Source organism: Sceloporus undulatus, chromosome 1 (assembly GCF_019175285.1).
Source record: "Sceloporus undulatus isolate JIND9_A2432 ecotype Alabama chromosome 1, SceUnd_v1.1, whole genome shotgun sequence".
NCBI classification, from domain to species: domain Eukaryota; kingdom Metazoa; phylum Chordata; class Lepidosauria; order Squamata; family Phrynosomatidae; genus Sceloporus; species Sceloporus undulatus.
In genome coordinates this window covers 206,987,481-207,007,496 of record NC_056522.1, presented here as the reverse complement: position 1 = coordinate 207,007,496, position 20,016 = coordinate 206,987,481, and the positions used below count along the sequence as shown (strand labels likewise).

At 38.8% G+C, this 20,016-nt stretch overlaps 1 protein-coding gene across 1 annotated transcript in view; it reads right to left on the bottom strand.

The window, feature by feature from the left end:
- LOC121925833 (dynein axonemal heavy chain 11-like) overlaps nucleotides 1-20,016 on the bottom strand; it is a 263,238-nt gene that overhangs the window by 192,212 nt on the left and 51,010 nt on the right. The window contains exons 24-27 of the mRNA XM_042458413.1: nucleotides 12,688-12,844; nucleotides 6,871-7,016; nucleotides 6,301-6,417; nucleotides 2,636-2,774 (exon numbers count right to left, since the gene is read on the bottom strand). Coding sequence (XP_042314347.1) covers nucleotides 2,636-2,774; nucleotides 6,301-6,417; nucleotides 6,871-7,016; nucleotides 12,688-12,844 — 559 coding nt within the window. The remainder of the gene's footprint in view (nucleotides 1-2,635; nucleotides 2,775-6,300; nucleotides 6,418-6,870; nucleotides 7,017-12,687; nucleotides 12,845-20,016) is intronic.

Below are 20,016 nucleotides of genomic sequence, written 5' to 3'. Positions count from 1 at the left end.
GAAAATGCTGTTTCCTTCACAGAAAATGTTTTCTCTGCAAAACAATCACATGCAAATTTTATGTAGCATAAATCTAGAACTGCAAAGATTATAGTCAGTCCAGGATACTTTTCATCAGGGTTTCTCAATACTCAAGGAATGTGTTTTTCAATCATTTGTCAAATTTGTTGAATATTCTTCCCATCCCTACCATTCTCTAGACTTTTTATAACAAATATGGCATTAGAACAAAGGATATGTTCAAGCTAATCACTCTGACTCAAGGGCAGGAATAATACAACTCTTTAGATATTGTTGGATTGCAGGTCCCATCAAGTTATAGCCAGTTTAGCTAATAATGAAGGATGGTGGGAATTGTTCTCTGACAGTATCTGGAATACACAAGTTTTCCAGCCCTACTATAGAGGTATTCTAATTTCATAACTAGTGCCATTCAGCCTTTGTCTTCCAGCTCCATAGAATAATCTGAATGAAACTATCATTAGTATATATTCAGTATATATATTCCTTTGGTTTATCAAATACTGTAAGTAAACGTCTGAGTACAAAAGTCTGAATAAAAAGATTATGGTTATCTTTTATGAATTAAACATATAATCTTTTTAAAGACTAAAGAGAAGCAACTAATGAGTTTAAGAAATTCTCCACCTCACACTCCTATTTGCAATTATTGGCTTAACATTGCCATTCCATTAGCCAGGGAGACACATCAGAGTAAATTGTAAAAATAAACAAGGCAGGATTAATCATATCCAGTATGGGTTTCATCTGTTATCAACAGTAAGACAACTCAACATGCTCTGCAGAAAACGTAATTTACATATAATCACATTGTCTCAAAGAATTTTTTTTTAGCTTACACTAAAATGGTCTTATTTGATAATTTAAAATCCATCTAGTGTGCTCAGTTTTGTTGCTGCCAGTGTCTTACTACAGTGGACAACCTGTGATCCTCCAGAGGCTACTGGAATATGATTCCCATACTCCCTGTGCACTGGATATGCTGGCTCAGGTATATGTGATCTGAAATCTGTACCTGGAGACCCACAAGTTCCCCCAAACTTTGTCTTGAACAATTCTACTGAACAAGAAATTCCATGACATGAAAGAACATGCCTTCCCTTTCTTCAAATGAGAATAATGCTAACCTGGTTCCCAGTGACTACATAAAGCTATACATGGGCAATACCACTTTAGTGCCATGTGGAAGTTCACATAATGATGGCTGTCATCATTGTTTTATTATTAGATGGCACTGAGTTTAATTGTATCTGGATGGAGTCAGGAGTCTCCTGTGGCTGTAATTCAATTTTGGGCCTCATATAGGTAGACAGGAATTTTTAGTCCCCTTTTGCTGCTGTACTACATCACTGAAACCTAGAAACTGTAGCCAACCAAACTACATCAGCTATTTAGTTAAGTACATTTAATAAAATAATCTCTCCTAGCATACTTCCCCAGCCTGACAGAAGCATTATTCATCCATGCCCCAACCACTGCGAGACTGAACCTGCTTCTCCTCATGTAGCTGATGCCTGGTAAAGTATGTTGGGGTGCAATTATGATCATGGCAATACAGGTTGAGTCTCCCTTATCCAAAATGCTTGGAACCAGAAGCTGTTTGAATTTTTGATTTATTTTTTTTATTTTGCAATATTTGCATATATTTAATGAGATATCTTATAGGTGGGGCCCAGGTCTAAACACAAAATTCATTTGTATTTCATATGTACCTTATACACATAGCATAATGGTAATTTTATAAATTATTTTTAATAATTTTGTGCATGAAACAAAGTTTGTGTACACTCAGCCATCACAAAGCAAAGGTGCCACTACCTTAGCCACTCATGAAAAAAGTTTTGGATTTTGGAGTATTTCGGATTCCAAAATTCTGGATAGGAGAGATTCAACATGGAGTGTAATAATTGTACTAAATAACAATAATGAATACAGAAGTGTCACAGGTGAGTAAATTTAATTAACTTTTCTGTATACACATTTGTTGTTTAGTCACAATTATGACATTATCATGAAGTTCTTGAAAATATTTAACCTGACGTTTAGTTAAATGCTGAAATATTTAGCATTTCACCAGAGAGTACTCAAACTTAAAGTAGCATTAAGAGAAATAATTTGAGGTGTTTTTAAAAATTAAAATAAGTGATAACTGTTTACTAAATTATGAATACTGAATCTTTCAAATTGCTTAATTATAATTTATAAATTATTTTACAGCTTCCAAAAGAAATCTAGAACTGAAATTGCTCTAGTACAAATTTGCTGCAGAACAAATTTGCATCTGTTTCAAAATGTACAGGTTTGACAGAAAGTATACCAATACACTTGACCCAAATTCAGCAAAAAGCTAATTAACCAGCAATAGTGAAGAAAATTTTAATTTTTACAATGCCTGCTCTTAACTGAAAACGTATAAGCTTACTCTAACTTCTGACAGGGTTTAATTCTGATGGTCTTCTAGTCCACCTAGCCCACATAAATCACATTTTTTCTATCTCATTGTTGTAGTGATTGTTTAATACATATTTTAAAACAGTATTACAAATTGCATTGATGATCAATCTTTAGATAAAAGGAGAATATAAATCAAAACATAACCATCATATTCAGTCACCTGTTTGGAAAGGAGTTCATGGCAGAGTTTGTAGAGGCAAATAAACTTTCTAGAAAGCAACCGGGCATCCACAAATCCTTCTGCCACCAGCATTATTTCACAAATGAGTTCGAGATCTGGAATCACCATCGCACAGGGCCTGTCAGATTGATTAAATAGATTAAAATTCTATAATATTGGCCTTCATTACAAATTTTCACAGTTTCCCTGTGAACCACAGTTCCCAAGTGAACCATTGTCAAAGCAATGCTTGGGAAAGTTACCAATGGCCTTGCTCACTGGAACTAGAGTCCATAAAAGTAATTTGGGAAATAACTTCCACAAATTATGTATATGCTGATTTCTTGCCTTTGGTGTCAAACATGGAATGTTTAGCACAAGTTGACTTCTAGAATATCCAAACCTGAGTGCTTCTGGGAGTGACTGTTAGTGAGAAGTGGTCATAAAACTATTAATTCTGACTTCACTTACTTCTAGGGAAATTATCTTTTCAAGGATGGCTCAAGATGTTTTCCTGCCTAAGTTGAAGAACGGCACACACATCTCTGTCCTGAAGCAGAGGGAAGTGGCCAGGGGGCTCAGGAAAAATTACTGGCGAGCTTCTTCTCTCTGCCACTCCAACAGACTTAAGGCAGCTGTATAATTCTACCTAATGAGGCAAAGGCAGACTTGAATCTTTTATTTAGGTAAGATCTTCACAGATATGGAAACCAGTTGATATAGAGGGTATGGACATGCCTTCCATTCACCAACACAGCCTGGAAACTATTTATATGTGCACCAAAAAGGTGGGGTAGGGTGGGAGAGCAGTCTTTTGTTATTCTCTTTGGTATGTTGCCCCATGTTAGGAAATGGTAATACACACTTTACCAAATGACTTGCTTCTGCAATATAAACATGTCTTTTATTTTCAAGCCCACAATGGGAGAGATGAAAGCTTACCACAAGACATGTATGCATGCATATAATAGCTCACAGATTAGTTAAAAAATAAATTAAGTTACTCAAAACGCCTGAAGAGGGCATAAAGGCATTTACATTAAATCAGCCAGTGAACAAACCATATCCTGCGTATTTATCTTTTCTTTTACTTCTGAATAAAACTCAATGCCTGTATGGCATTGAGTTTTGTCCAGGAGTCACAGCTTATATACACACAAACACACACACACACACACGGATTCAGTGCTGGCTGTGTCATTAGGCATGGTGCGGTGCCAGCCTCAGGCCTCAGCTCATGTTAGTAGTCCTGAAGTGGCAGTACATTGTTAATTATTTACTTTGTTATTTCTATATATTTTCTCTGATCCAGCTAAGGATGTTCCAGGAAGAAAATCCCAACCGTGGCTTTGAAAATATAGTAACAACAAAGTAAATAACTAACTGTATACTGATTATTTCCTGTTTGTGAGACCTTCATCTAAAGCATGGGCAGGGGATGGACTGCCCCCTCCAGATGTTGTTGGGAAGCAGGTCTCAGGCATCCTAGCCAGCAAAGCTGATGATGAGAAATGATAGAAGCTGCAGCACAAAAACATCTGGAAGGCTACATTTCTCCCAGTCCTGACCTAAATATCAGAGTATTAATTTTGTGAAAGCTTTAATATTTTGACCTTGCAAATGTCAATACAGACAAATGTCATCCACCCCTACAGGACTAATACATGGGAATGAATATGCATTGGTTATCTGCCCAATAACATTTTTCAAATATCCAGTATCAGCTCAGAAAGGTGTAAAATACATTTTAAAATGGGAGTATTAAGAGAAGATGCATTTAGACATGCATATTTTGAGAAAACATACATTTGGAAATGTGTTTTTAAATGCAAATTTTTATGTTGATGGTTGAAAATGAAAACTCCTAATTAAGGCAGAAATAGGACACATGATGGGAACATGGGAATCTGACAAGGGCCACAACAGACTGACCCACTCTGCTCTGAGAGCCTCTCTAGCTGACAAAAAAATAAATAAATCTGAAAGTACCAGATTTTGTGCCAATTATTTTTGGAGATCCATATAATGTTTTCTTCATCATGAAGTATTTCCTGGGAACTTCCATCTTTAACAAGCATTTTTCATTCCTACTTCCCAGGTGAGTTTAAATTAACACAGTATTTTCTAAAATAAAATATTGTATATACTCATCTATAAGTCTAAAAAATTATGTCCAAAAATTGACCCCAAAATCCTAGGTTGACTTATTTACGGGTCAGTATGGTAATCTCTTTCAGATTTCCCCATGCAGTTTCTTTCTGTCCTGAGCCAAGCAGATAGTGTCCTTGGTGACTGATTGACAATCCCTCTCCCCACCATGTGCTTCACTGTCTCAGGAGTTGAAGGCTGAAACACTGCTGCTCACATACACACACTGAAGGAGCCTCCAAGTTTTACACTTGACCTATCCGTGGGTCATGTCAAAACCCATAATTTTGTCCCAAAACTTGCCCTCGACTTATACATTAGGTCAACTTATAGTCGAGTATATATCCTATCTCTCTACTTGGCTGTCTGTATTATTCTGGAACTAAGATGGCTGTCACCAGTAAACACAGCTGTTGTTTCCAGGACACAGATTCAACAGAGATCAAGCGAGTAAAAGAGGAATGTCAGCAATAAAACAAAATGATCTTATGCTTTATTATTATACTACTATTTCTAAACCACTTTAGCACTTTGATTATAACACCTGAATAATTATTTAAAAGGGCTCCATGGAAATTTATAAAAACCAATTTCTGAAATTTATTTATTTATTTACTTTATTTGTTTATATGGCACCTTTCTCCCAGGTCAGGACTTAAGGCGGCTTCCATAACGTATTAAAAACATTTACAAAAGGTTCAAGACAAATTTAAAAATACTACATTAAAACACTGTAAAACTGATAAAAAAACATACAAAAGTTAAAGACCAGATTTAATAATAAACACTGAAAACCAGGAATAAAAGTTATTAATGAATTAATCCAAAGGAATGTCTCTCCACATGAAAAGCAACAAGTGGTCAGAGAAGGGTGCTTTTACACCACATGCTATAGTGCTGTACATCTTGAAAACCACAGTATTTCATTTGTAGAACAGGTTGAACAGGAGGCAAAAGGAACTTTCTGAAGCACAAGATTTGTTATATAAACTTCTATTGTACTACTGGATGACAGTAGCATCACCGAGGTGTGTGTGGGGGGGAGTATGGACCAGACTGGGTAACACACCAGAAGGGGGGGGTGACACCCGGGTGAGTAGGGGTCCCCCACCCCTCCCTACTGTGCACTACAGCATGCAGCAAGGAGGGGGACCCCTTCCTCTCTGCTCAGCACAGCTCTACTCATGTGTAAAGCCATTCTGGGCAAGGAGGGAGAAGCCCAGGGCAACCTAGCCTCCCTGCTTGGCAAGGCTTTACATGTGTGTAAAGCTGCACCAGGCAGGGGGGTGAGGGTGAGGCCTTTTGGCCCTGCCCCTGAAGCCCACGCCCAAAGTCCCATCCCTGGACACCCCAGTGTGGGATGCCACTGCTGGATATCTTGTGTTACCACTCTTGTAAAGGTATACAAAAAATTACTAACATTTATTTTCCATCTGCTCATGGATCCAAACATTTAGTTTAGCATTTTCTTTGGATCTGATGCAATCCTCTGTATGCTTGCTCCACTATATACTTACCGAAAAAGAGCTTTAAGGTTTTCTGGGAGCTCCGCTCTTCCGGCATAACCTGGGTTAAGAGTTATGAAAATCCCCACTGTTGCTTTCAACTTAATAGTTTCACCTAAAAAGTTAAACCTGTAGGAATGGGTGTGATACTGTTATAAAGTAAGATGTTTAAAACATACAACAATAACACTAATATTCTCATCTGGGGCTTTGACTTTTGTGGATTTGATTATTCACAGATTTTATTAACATGTTCTCTCTAAGAATATCTAGGTACTCCAGCACAACTCTGTGGTAAACTTTAACCAAAAGTCGCACTGAAGGACCTAGAATTTCCTAGAGAGAACACTCCACTAGGCATTTGTAGCTCTTCCAGCACAATTCTAAGGTCAATGTCTGGCAGATGTTGACCACAGAATTGCACTGGAGGAACTAGAGATTCCTAGAGAGGTGTTCTCTCAGGTAAAAACATAGTGTTTTTGTTATTTGCAGTTTTTCCACATTCACAGGGGTCCTATGCCCCTACCTCCAGTGAATGTGGAGGGATGAGTGTACAAATACTAAATCTTACACTTAATGTACCTTTTCTTCTTGTGACGGATAGCATCCTGAATCATTTTAACCTGAACAGCTACAACAGATAACACTTCCACAGAAATGCGATTAAATTCATCAAAACATCCCCACACGCCAGTTTGGCACAGACCTTTGTAGATATTCCCAATTGACTAATGCAGAGAAAGAAGAAAGAACAAACAGAAAACATTCTCGTGAAATTAACCACAACAGTATACTGTTTTCACTCATTCTTTGAAAAGATGTTGCATTATAACTATTGATTGATTGACTGATACAGCTAATTTTTTAAAACAACAACAACAACAACATCCCCCATAGCACACACATTTTTGAATGGTTGGAGCAACAGCAGCAAGGGCTCATTAAAGAAGGCAGTCCGCTTATGTTATGAAGCTTATTAACGGGGCTGAGTTTATCTAAATGGTAGGTATGAAGAGCCTTGTAAAGTAAAATGCTACAACAGGCATACCTTAATTGTTACACATGATCTAATCAACAATATTGGCTAAAAAATGTAGTCAATTAGCATTTGTTGGTCCTCTATGGCTTTTTCCCCATGCTGTTCTAGAAAGGTCTGGATGGAGGCACCGTATGTTACAGATCATTTCTAATCAGTCACAGTAATTTTGAAGTAATGAACTCATTTAAAGAGAATCAGCATGCACCAACAGGGACTTCTATCCACATGCTTCCTACTCCCAAGTGTTTCTAATTGTAAGCTTCTCTGGGAGCATAATGATAAGGAGCAGCTTATAAACAATAAAATAAACACATGACTTTATTCCATGGAGAGCTTCAATAACCAGATGACTGGTTTTTGATCAATCAGTTTGGTAAAGGGGGAAAAAAAGATTAAGGCTGCCTCCAGAAACACACTTTTCTTTTCAAATTCCCAGTGAATTAAAATGTGATATTACTGCGATTCCTTTGCTCTTACCAACTCCACTGGAGCCACTGATTCCCAAGACCATCTTACGGCAAGGAGTACTGTGAGTTATGGGAAAGGGGAATCCTCATTAGCGGAGGGCTTAAGACTGAAGTGCCAGAGGAAAGGGGGAAATAAATAGGAGAGAGGTGGATATAAAATTCAGACAGGAAGAGCTATATACTGCTGTTAAGAAGTAGCAGTGAGCAAAGAGAGTTTTCTGTAATGATAAGCAATGGTTTAGTGGAGTTGGGACTTGTATGTGTAAGCCTCAGGACATTCTGATTAGCAAGGACTATGATCTCTTTCCTGTGACATTGCCCTCTTCTCCCCTCTGTGTGTAGCAGAAATCCCCATAACAGCTTGTGGGGGGGGGGGGGGGGGTGGATTTTCCCAGCAACAATTATTTTTTAGCTTCCTGGATGGGAAAGTCCTTCCCACAGTCTCATGGGAAGGACGGAACAGGGACAGGATGTCCCTCATCTGCTAATCCCCAGAGTTGTGAGTTCAATCTCAGAGGGCTCCAAGTTGACTCAGCCTTCCATCCTTTTGTGGGTCAGTAGAATGAGTACCCAGCTTGTTGGGGACAGTTTGTTAACATATCATAAACCACTTAAAGTATGCTTAGTTCACTATGAAATGGTATAGAAATGTAAACTGCCATTGCTATTGCTGTTACTATTTAGTTTTGGCCACTGGTTATTTAACAAGACAGCCTGACAGCTGCAGACTGGGCAAAAAGAGCATCACTGGTGAAAAATGCCAGAAGCAAAGGACTAGATAGTGCCTGCCTGCTTCATCTCGACCCAAATAGTCCAAGCAGGTGACTGGACTGTCAGTAGAATCTTTCCTCAACACCAGTGATGGGATGGCATTCTCCACCACACCTGAAGAAGGCTAGTTTAAGACAAGTTGTCAGGCCTCCAACTTAAGGGAATTGCTCAAGACATAATGACAGAACGTTGGTAAACTAGCACTGCTGCCCCAGCATCTGCTGTTTTAGGTGGTTGCCTCACAGCATAAATTCCTGGAAAGGGGTGTGACAGCATCTTCGTTTTGGAAGAGAATGAGGGACTGCAGAGTATAATTGAGGAAAGGAACAGCACAGAAGAAAGGGTCAATGCAGGTTCTCCACTTACCGCTTTCCTTTTTAATGGATGCAGCTGTAGAAGCCATTTTACCCTACATAGTTATACTACTGTGATTCCATTTTAACTACCATGGTAATGTCTTATTAAATCTGGGATTGGTTGTTTAGGGGAAAGGACATTTACAGTTCTCATCCAGAGAGTTCCTCTGGGACCTCTGACCAAACTATAAGTCCCAGGATGAACTTAAATTGGGAAATATTCAACTGACAAATGATGTGATTTGTTTGAACAAGTCCAGTGCTTATGCAGGTTTCAATCCATTATACCAATGCAATTTAAAAAGTATACTGTCTTCTGTCATTTACATTTCAGAATAACTTTTGGAGATTTTGGATTAGGAGGAACATTAATTAGGCCTGTGTTTATCTGTGGATGATCTGTGTGAATGAGAAAGCCCCTTGTTCTCTGGAGACCACATCATTTCCAAGGCTCCTGGGTGGGAAGTGAGTTTCCTCAGTTCTCCAGTACTACTCACCTTTGTATTCAGAAACTAGATGCAAATGTTTTCATGCTTTGTAAATTTTCAGAATTAATTAACAGAATTCAATTAACCAGGCCTGGGGTCTACCTATCTAAATTTCCATACTCATATGGTCTCGGTTATCATAGATTTCAAACCATTTTAATGTATGTATCTGTATATCACTCCTATGTGCAAGGGTGCTTTGCAGAATTATTTTGTATATGAAGCTGTACCTATTTAATATTTTTAAAAATAGTGTCTTGCTGAATGTTAGTTGAGCTATCTGAATATTTTTAATACTGTAATTCCACAAATTTAAATATAGTTAATAATATTATTCTAGAAAAAAATCTTATAGTATCATTTTATACAGCTGTATAAAGGGAGCATGTTTCATTTATTGGATAATGAGTTGGCAGTTAAATGCAAGCCTCACTATTGCTGCAATAATAGAATAGTTCGTACTTTATGATTAAGTCATCATTTTAGGATAGCAGAATACTAGACAACATCTAATCCACAGTAATTCCATCAGTACTCTTCAACCCCTTTCACACACCCACAGGTTAACAGAAGGGTTACTGTTATGTGATATATGTCAGGTCTGAGCAGACCTCAGTGCTGAGGGAGCTAATTTTTTCTACTAAAACTGTAGGGGAAAACTGTGACTGCAGGGAGGCTGGGGGAAATGTAAAATAGTGACTTAGAGGGCAACCTTATACCTATTATAATAAGCCATGTATTGAGATAAGTTATCAGTTCAAATCAACATCTGAATTTGGAATTCATTTATTATTCATTATTAGTGGCATTTATACCATGCCCATCTCCCAGTGAGCCGAAGGCATGCATCTGGCTGCCATCTTCACCACTTTATCCTCACAACAATCCCATGAGGTAAGCAAGACTGATAGAGAATGACTGGCACAAAGCTACCCTGTGGATTTTGAAGCTCATTGGGAACTTTAACCTAGCTGTCCCAAGTATGTGTCTAACAGTCTAAATCTGAGTAAATCTGTTAGTTTGGGTTTCTCCTCAATTTCTAATTTTTCCTTACTTTTGTTCTGTATCTTTAAGAAATCTAGATAACTATGCATGTCTGAGCATATTTTTCTTAATATAAGCAGTTATGTACACCTCTTTTGTTGAGGTTTTATAGCAGATGTGCCAGCAGAATTCACCTCCAAACCTCAGTGCGGATAAGGCATAACCTCCCACACAAGGCTTGCAGATGATAATAACTCAGTAGGATTTTATTTAGGCAACTAGGATTGCAGTCATACAAGCTGCAAATAAACTCCTTTTAGTCTTGGTTACAAAACTTAGGCCTGGGACAGACCACCCCAAAGGGGCGGCCTGGCGGTGGGCTGTTTCCCTCCAGAGGGATGCTGCAGCTGCCAAATGGCGCAACATCCCTCCGGAGTAAACAGAACCCATTTTTTCTGGGTTCTTTTTACGGTGCCCAACTTACATAACGAGTGCGCCATTGGTGCACTTGTGACGTATGCAATGCACGATAACATATGGAAGCTGTGCGTCTGTTATGCTAAGATGGCAGTGCCCATGTAGACAGGATACCACCATTAGGGACCATGCGGTTGGTGTATGGTCTCTAACCCTAGAACTGGCGGCGGCACAGCTCTTTGGGACTGACTTTCCCACGCCAAAGAGTTCTTAAAACTTAGTCCTTTAGCATTCTTCCAAGTAGTACTTGCAGCATTAGTTTAAACAGAAATTGCAGCATACCTTCATAAATCAACAGTCTTAAACATCAGTCTTCATCAACTAGCACCAAGCCTGTTAGCATGCCTGCCTGCTGAGCTTTGCAGTCCTTGGGCTACACTGGGTTTGGCACACACCTTTTTATATCTGTTACAGGATGATCAGCTCTTCTCTCTGATTAAGTAGAATCACTTGTATACTTCACAGTTTTTCTACTTGCCACTCATTTCTCGGTTGTAGAACACTTACTATTACTTTACTACTACTAACAAGTTTACCTAATATATTCAATTCTGAGAAACAGTTTTTTAAACATAAAACTGCTTTGTATGTATTTTCACCTATTATTCATCTTTCCATGCATGCTTTCCCCTAATATAGATATTTTGCATACTTTTATTGTTATTGTTTTTTCACAGGACTGTACTGTAATATTCTGGAAGTTGCAGTTCATATATTGATTTGGAAAATTTAACTCTTTTCCATTCCTAATCCAAGTTACCATGGGTCAAGTATTCTGACAACTCAATCTGTAGAAGGGGGAAAGTGATTTATTTTTGCTATTGTTAATCAAAAGTGGGAAACAGAAAAACATACAATGAGCCCTTCCTATACGCGGGGGTCCATTCCCCCCCACCGGTATATGGAAAAATGTGTATGCTCAAATTCCATTGGTTTCTATGGCGGTGTGCTCCCGCACCATTTTGTCCTCCCGGGCTTGCTGTACACGTAAGCTCAAATCCGTGTATGGGAAGCCCATGTATGGTGCAGGCGCACTATATTGTTATAATTGCAAATCATCCCATGACCTACCAGTAGACGGTGATCTGAATTCTGCCTACCCTTCCTCTATGTGGAATTATTCTTTGGGCCATAAAATAAGCATCTGCTGCCAAGAATGCAGCAGCCTATCTTCTTATATTAGTGGCTCTCAGTTCTACTGAAGGAGTACAGGCTAGCTATTTGAAACATCATCATTTGTGGTGACACCCCCTTGGCATACAAGCAGTTGCCACTGACAAAAAAAACAAAACTCATCCATGACATGATTAAGTAAATACTTTCACTCCTAGCTCCCACAGTAGACCACACTAATTTTCAGCTGAATTGGGTTACATATTAAGGGTAAAAATGATGCTCCAGGCATCATTTGAGGGCAATCTATGTGGTGATTTTTCACCCAAAAATATCAATTAGGGTGGGCAGGGGGAATTTGGGGTCAGAGAGATTAGAACTGTATGTGCCTCATGGCCCTACTTTCTCCACCTTCGATATAAATGGAAGATAGTTACTTTATCTGAATATGTATGATGGCTTTTTAATTCTTATCCAGAGTTGCTCTCACATTGATTATTTCAGAAACCCAGACTCTAAAATCCTGCCTCCCTTGATCAGTCATCACCATTGTCAACTTCATCATCATCTCTTTGCTTCTTAAGTTTCACCATGCTAAAATTATTTACAAATGTTATTCTTCCTTCAGTTTGTTGATCTATTTGAGCCATAGATGAATAACTAAGCATTAAGTCTTTTAATTAATATTTGAACAAACACAGTACCTTATAATCCATTTGTTCTGAACAGTTGAAGACATAAACCATCATTCCTAGAGACCGGCCTAAATCCTTGGTGGTTTCTGTTTTCCCTGTTCCTGCAGGTCCTGACAATGCACCACTCATAGTCAAGTGAAGAGACTGTGTCAAGGTAATGTAGCATCTGCAGGAATAGATATGTTATATATCTCTGGAAAAACTCCAGAAGGAATACATTATTATTATACCAGCATTTTGTGTAGATAAGCAAGTGTATGGGTTACAATCTACAGAAGCAATGTAATGAAATATTATACTGTAGTAGTAAAGCTCTCAATATGATACCAAATAGTCTTTTATTTCCCAATTTCAAAATAGTAAGGGCTATAAGAAGACAAAAACACACGGCAATTTCAAATGCGAAATAGATTTTACCTGTCAAATGTAAAATCTGAGGTAATAATTTGTTTACATTGGTCCACAGTATCTCATAGCTTAGGTTTAATAAGTCAAAGACACACAATTATCGTGTTATCCTCAGTTCAAGGAACACTTAAGATATCAAGAGAAACCATTGATATAACACAGAGTATCAGGGCTGGGTCTAAATTTTAACAAAAAGAGAAGAGGAAGCCACAAAGAGAGACTGGGAATGTTACAGATACTCCTTCTCCACACTGTTTTTGGTTGATCTCAGCCAGCAGAACAGCTGTGCTCAAAGATCCTTCTGCTAATTGATCTCTGATATCAGCCAGTAATTCAGCCATCAGAAAGCTGGCTTACCCAGCACAAGAAGCGTCTGTCTTTTAGCCAACATATCTCTGAGTTTTGATTGCACTGTCCTACTACAGAGGATGGCAAAAGTGACTATATGGAAACATTGGAAGCTACTGTAAAATCATGTTTCAGATAAGATGTCAAACAATGTATACCCAGATTGTACTAGACCTACACATGTTTATTGTGCTTAACATCTCTGTTTACTTATTGGTTATACAGTATATCCTGACTTTCTCTCCATCCCACAAATCGGACTATGCAGCTCACACATTCAAATAAAATACAAATAAAACAGAAAACAAAATAACAAAACAGAAATAAATTAAAACACAATTTAAAACATATCAGCCCAAATATAAATAAAATACAGCACCCACATGGTAAAAAAAAATCCTTTTTGCAGCAAGCACAGTGGTCAAATGCTTGTCCTGTAAAACAGATTGCCCTGTTCTACTTTCCCTGTATTTTGGTGTGGTAAGTGTAGTATGAAAACCATATGGTAACCATGAAATAAGAGTGGCCTGCCAATTTAATGTACATAATACGCATGTATAGAATTGCTTCTTATGTAAATTGTGAAATCTTGGTGAGGATGAAGAGTTAGTATAAAAGAAGATATACAATCCCATGTAAGAAATAGAAGTTATTCTCCTCCAGTATCTTTGCTGAACTCAGCAGCTATGTCTAGCCAAGATCCCAAAATTAAATCATATCCTACTGTGGCAGCATATTTAGGCCTGATTCCCACTACCTTTTAAACCGGATCGCAAATCAGTTTGAACCAGTTCAAATAACCCTAGTTCCCACTTGAACTGAACCGCTGAAGCAATTTGGAGAGGGAGGGCTATTTAACCCGCATCTTTTTGATGTTGATTTATTCCGTGTCTTTTTGGATAAATTGATTCTGCACAAGTGTGAACCAGATGCGGATCAGAATTGATTTAAATTTGCCCTTTGACCGGCTGAAGTGCGTACATTTTGAATTGATTCATTTGTCAATGTGAACCACTAGTGGGTTATTTTACAGGGGGGGGGGGAATGCAATCAGGACAAAAGTAGTGCGAACCACGCACCTCTGTTGAACTGATCCAGCGATTCGGATCACAAACCAATTTATTTGTAAATGGGAATGAAGCCAAAGATGCCAGCCACAGCTTGTTGGCAAAATATCAGGAAAAAACTCTTCCAGAACGTGGCCTCACAGCCCAAAAAATCCACAAACCTATGGATGCGAGCTGTGAAAGCCTTCGACTTCACAAAAAAAAAAAAAATTCACTACTAGATGTAGAAACTCAGCCAAGTTGAGTGTAAAACCAACCCCCCCCCCAAATAATTGTTTATTTTATTCTAACCTCACACTACCAGTTTGAAATATGGTTGTTCACTTCAAACACACTAAATACAGAGAAGAAGACATTAAGAAAAGGGCTGATGTTATTTTCAGCTATGCTGGTCTTCACATTGACCACTGGTAGTCCAAAGAACTGGTTTGAGTCCAAAAGTATAAACCTGGATGGCAGTATACAATACATTCTCATCTGCCTGTCACAATGTATACTGCTTTGTAATTCTTGTAGAAAGCCTCATACATGGGAAAATGTGTATCTTAGGGAAAATTAGCATCGCTAATTCTATTCCTTAACTACTGATAAGATTTGAAGGCCTTTCATCTAATTTTGATTTCCAAAGTAAGAGTGTCATATATGAAGTTTTGGGAACATTCTTTCCAAGGCCGCATCTCAGGCTTCTCGTCTTAACCATTTATTTAGGCTCAATTGAGACAGCTTTCTAGGCTTCCTGCTACTGGCATTGTTCAGCAGCTTGAAGAAATCTCTTCTGCTATTTACCACCTTGTGGTCTTTCATCTCTCATGCTAGAGGGCTTCACTAGGTCTTCCAGCTTTCTCTAAAACTTCTTCTTCCTCATTAGTCTTCTTCTCCACCCTTGATCTTCATCTCCTTCACCCTCGTGATTGTCTTTTGTGTGCTCTCTGATATCTTTGACTTCCAGAAAACCTTTTCCTTTAGCGCTATGGTACTTTTGCTTTCTTCCGTGACCATCTCCACATGATCCTCTAACCCTACAGTACTTATTATTATTACTGTATACCTGCTCTCCTTGTACTTTGCTAGTAGGCCTGCCTCCATTGGCTTCTGAAGGAGTGGGCTATTTCTTTTGTCCTTTCCTGATCACGATGCTCTCTACCTTTTTTCCTTAAACTCCACAAGGTGTCCTTCTTCGTTTGTTCTTGTATGCCCTCCTCCAGCACATTGATTCTACCGCTTTACTAAGATATAATTGATCATGTCACACTCTACCCATCTGGTGAAATCTAAGTGGCCAGCCTTTCCTATCTTTTTTTTAACCAGCTGTTTCTGTCATGTACAAGAATGTTAGTGTTCTTTTCAAAACTTCTAAAGTTATGCACACAAAAAGGCATGGGGAAGGATACGTGGGGGGATTCAGTTACTACTAGGTGGACTGCTTCATCGTTAAAAGAAAAATTGTCCCTAGCTCCTTCCTCTTCAAGGTCACAGGAAATGCCCCAACATGTTAAAAAGAAGAAGGAGAAAAAAGTTTTTCTTAATCCACAACTTTGAAAGAAGCATGGAATAGCATTTCTTTTATAAATTTTTACTGTGGGGGGAAAATCTCTTTTTTTGACAATTACGGAAATGTAACTTTTTTGCCTGTACTCAGAGTGGCATGGGGTGCACCACAGAAAGGTGCAATGTTCATCACACACTAAGGCTGATGGTTAAGCAACTGCTTTCCCATTGCTTACTTGCTTTGTTTTTGGTTATTTCTCAAAAGAAAAGCTCTGTGAAGCTTGAACCAGCTATGAAGAGAGAAATGCCTAACCAGATTAAAGGATGATATTCTCAAGTGAGACAGAAAAATGTTGTTCCTAATACTGTGCTGCTAGTATTGCTCTGAATCCTTATCTCCTTTGTGTCAGAAAGTGTCAGACAAACTGGTTTAACCTAAAGAATAAATACGTTAAACTTGAATGTGTTATTATTTCATGCAGACAATGTCAACCTGAAAGGGATACCTTGATTCTCCCAAGCTATCTCTGGTACCAGTGAGGTCAAGTCAGCAACTTAAATCTACTTTAAATCAGCTACATGAAAACTTGTTTAGGCTATGGCGAGAGTGGATTCTATTGTAGTGCACTGATAAGTGGTATAGAAATGTACTTACTATTTCTATTATATGAAGATTTCTTCATGATAGTCAACTTTCCTGACAGGGCTCTGTCCTAGTCCCACTGCTGTTCAACACCTTAATCAATGACTTGGATGAAGGAATAGAGGACATGTTTATCAAATCTACAGATGATGCCAAATTAAGAGGGAAAGTTACTACCCCACAGGACAGGATCAAAATTCGAAAAGGCCTTAATAGATTAGAAACTAACAAAGTGATTTTCAATAGGGATAATGTAGGATATTATGCTTGGGCAGTAAAAATGAAATGCACAGATGGCTTGACAACAGTACATGTGAAAGGGTACCACCTCAATATTAGGAGGAACTTCCTGACAGTAAGGGCTGTTTGACAGTGGAACACACTCCCTCAGAGAATGGTGGAGTCTCCTTCTTTGGAGGTCTTTAAGCAGAGGCTGGATGACCATCTGTCGGGGATGCTTTGAGATTTCCTGCATGGCAGGGGGTTGGACTGGATGGCCCTTGTGGTCTCTTCCAACTCTACAATTCTATGATTCTAGAATCCAACTCTACGATTCTATGATCTGTTTGGACATAGAGAAAATAAGTAACAAACTACTGTACTATGAAATGAAGGTCTGATATGGATGGGGAAATTTTTGACTCTGCAGATGTTTTGGAATACAGCTACTATAGTTCCTTGCCATTGGAACTAGAGCTTCTAAGAGTTAAAATCTAAACCATGTGAGGAACCAAATGTTCCCCATCCTTTGTGGTAAGGAGGCATGTCCTCAGCACTAGCTGTCCATTTCAGATGCTCCACTCTTCAAATGGAAGCTTGGAAAATGACTAGAAGGGCCTGGCCAGTACAAGTACTGCACAGTCTTTATTTTGTTTGTATTAGCCGAAAACATATACAACTGTCATTTTTAAAAAAACAAGGTTCACACATCTATACTTCTGTTCAACAACAAAGTGTGGTCTCCCATTTATTGCTATACTACACTTCCTAGCATTCATCACCATTGGCTACGATGGCTAAGGCAAATGGGAGTTATATTCCAACAACCTTTGGAGAGCCACACTTTGCCCATGTGTGCTATAATTTAACATTTGAAGGCACATACTTGATCACAGGATCTCCAAACTTTGTATGTATCTAGTGGGACCAAATCGATGGCCACAGTAAGATTCTGGACCTGATACATTGAGTACATCAGGAACCTCATAAATAAATACTGTATTTTATCTGTATTTTATGCTCTAAAATGTATATCAGGGGTAGGCAACCTGCGGCCCGCGGGCTGGATGCGGCCCAGTGAGGCCTTGGGACCGGCCCCAGCCCGGTCCTGCCGCCGATTGCCGCCGGGGCCTTTGGCGTCTCGCGTGCAGGGGCAAGGGAGGGCAATTGTCTAAAGAAGCATCAGAAACATGCATTTATATTAACATTTTTTTAAAAAATCAGCAAATTTTTTGCGTGTCCTCCATTTTTCATTTAAAAAGTGCCCTCCATTTGAAAATTTTGTCCTACATTTGTCCTGGTTTATGTATTTATTTAATTTTTAAACAATTATTTAATTATTTATTTTTTGGCTTCGGCCCCCCAGTTGTCTGAGGGGCAGCAACCTGGCCCCCGGCTCAAAAGGGTTGCCTACCCCTGATGTATATTATGCATCAATTTTGATTAGACTTGATTTTTCTGCTTACACTGACAGCCAAAATATTTTCTTGTAAAATTGAGGCTGATCTCCACATTTTAGCTTTTGGGAATGAAATTGGCTATGCTGACTAAGGACATTATTGCACCCGTTCTTTTCAGCATTATGGGTACGAGAAAAGGACACTCGTGTGCGCACGCGACTGGCCAAAAATGGATTTTACTGCACAGCAAAGCATCCCCCAAAAGGCCCCATTCCATTCCGTTGTGTCAAGCCGTCCTCATTCAGTGCTGAGGCGCGTAAAATGTTCTGGTTGGAAGTCTTCTGACCGAGCAAAATGGCGCCCCTCAGCACTGAACAAGGACAGCTTGGCGCAACGGAACAGAACTGGGACTTTTGGGGATGCTTTGCCATGCAGTTAAATCCGTTTTTGGCCGGTCACGCGCGCACATGAGCATCCTCTTTCCGTACCCGTAATGCTGGAAAAAAAAACAGGTACAATAAAGTTCTAAGACTGCTTAGAGTTGTAGTCAAACAGCATCTGGAGGGCCCCTCATATCACACAATTATAGCATTATGATTACAGTCTAACTACCATGGTTACATCTTATGAAATCCTGGTACTTGAAGTTTAAGGAGGGACACTGAGAATTCTCTGTTCCTCTGGTGCCTTCATCTAAGTTACAAAGCCCAGGATCCCATAAGGTGCAGCTATGGCAGTTAAAGAAGAATCATAGATGTATAATTGTGTAGTGTGAAAGGGCTTTGAAGGTTACCCTGACTGTCCTGTTGGGAGCCTAGAAGATTTTATTTTCCTTACACTGACAGGACTAGCAAAGGGAACAGATTACTTTCCTCACATTTCCTGGAGCATCACCTTGGTGATATATAACTATCTTTTGCTTTATGTTACTTTTGCTGTACCGAATCATCACATGTTTGGCAGGGTATAGTATGGAAGGAAGCGGAGCTTAGAAAAGTTACTTTTTTCTCCTCTGCTTTCTTGAACACAGTGACCTGTGAGAATCAGCACAAATGACTGTGAAAATCTATTCTTCAGTCAGTAAATTATAGAAGACAGCTTGGCACTAAAATTATTTCCTGTTTTTTTCCTGTTTTTTTCTTTTAGGCATTGTCAAAATTTTCTGCTCAGTCCTCTCTGACCTGCTGTCTCACCTAGGGCTAATGTGTATACTCTGGTCTCATTAGTCTCAGTCTCCTACAGGTCTCTGCAAAAGACACAGGAAGAGGCTGTTGCTGCTAGTTTGGTCAACAGGCATCCTCTTCGGAGCTCCTTGGCTGCCCTGTGCTCTCTCTATCCCTGTTCTGTTCCCTTTCCACACACTATATATATAAAAGTTTACATCTATGGCAAACCAATCTTGCTTGCTTTGTGCACTCTTTACTGACAGGTCCAAAATGGCAATTAATAGTAAAGCAAATGTGTATGTATGTACCTTCAACTACAAAACTTATTGTCTTGATTATTGCGGTTCTTTTTTTTAACTTCTTTATTAATGTTTTATTTTGGATTTTGTAACACCTTAGAATTATTGTACTATTTTCTGTTTTATGTCTTTTTTATGTTAGTATCTATGTATATAAAAATAAAAATATAAAAAACAAAATGGCAATTAATAGAATTTATATATCTTAATGCTACTTGGTGACCTGATTATTAAGGGCTCATTCAGTGCATTAAAACACACACACACACACACACACACACACACACACACACACAAAAT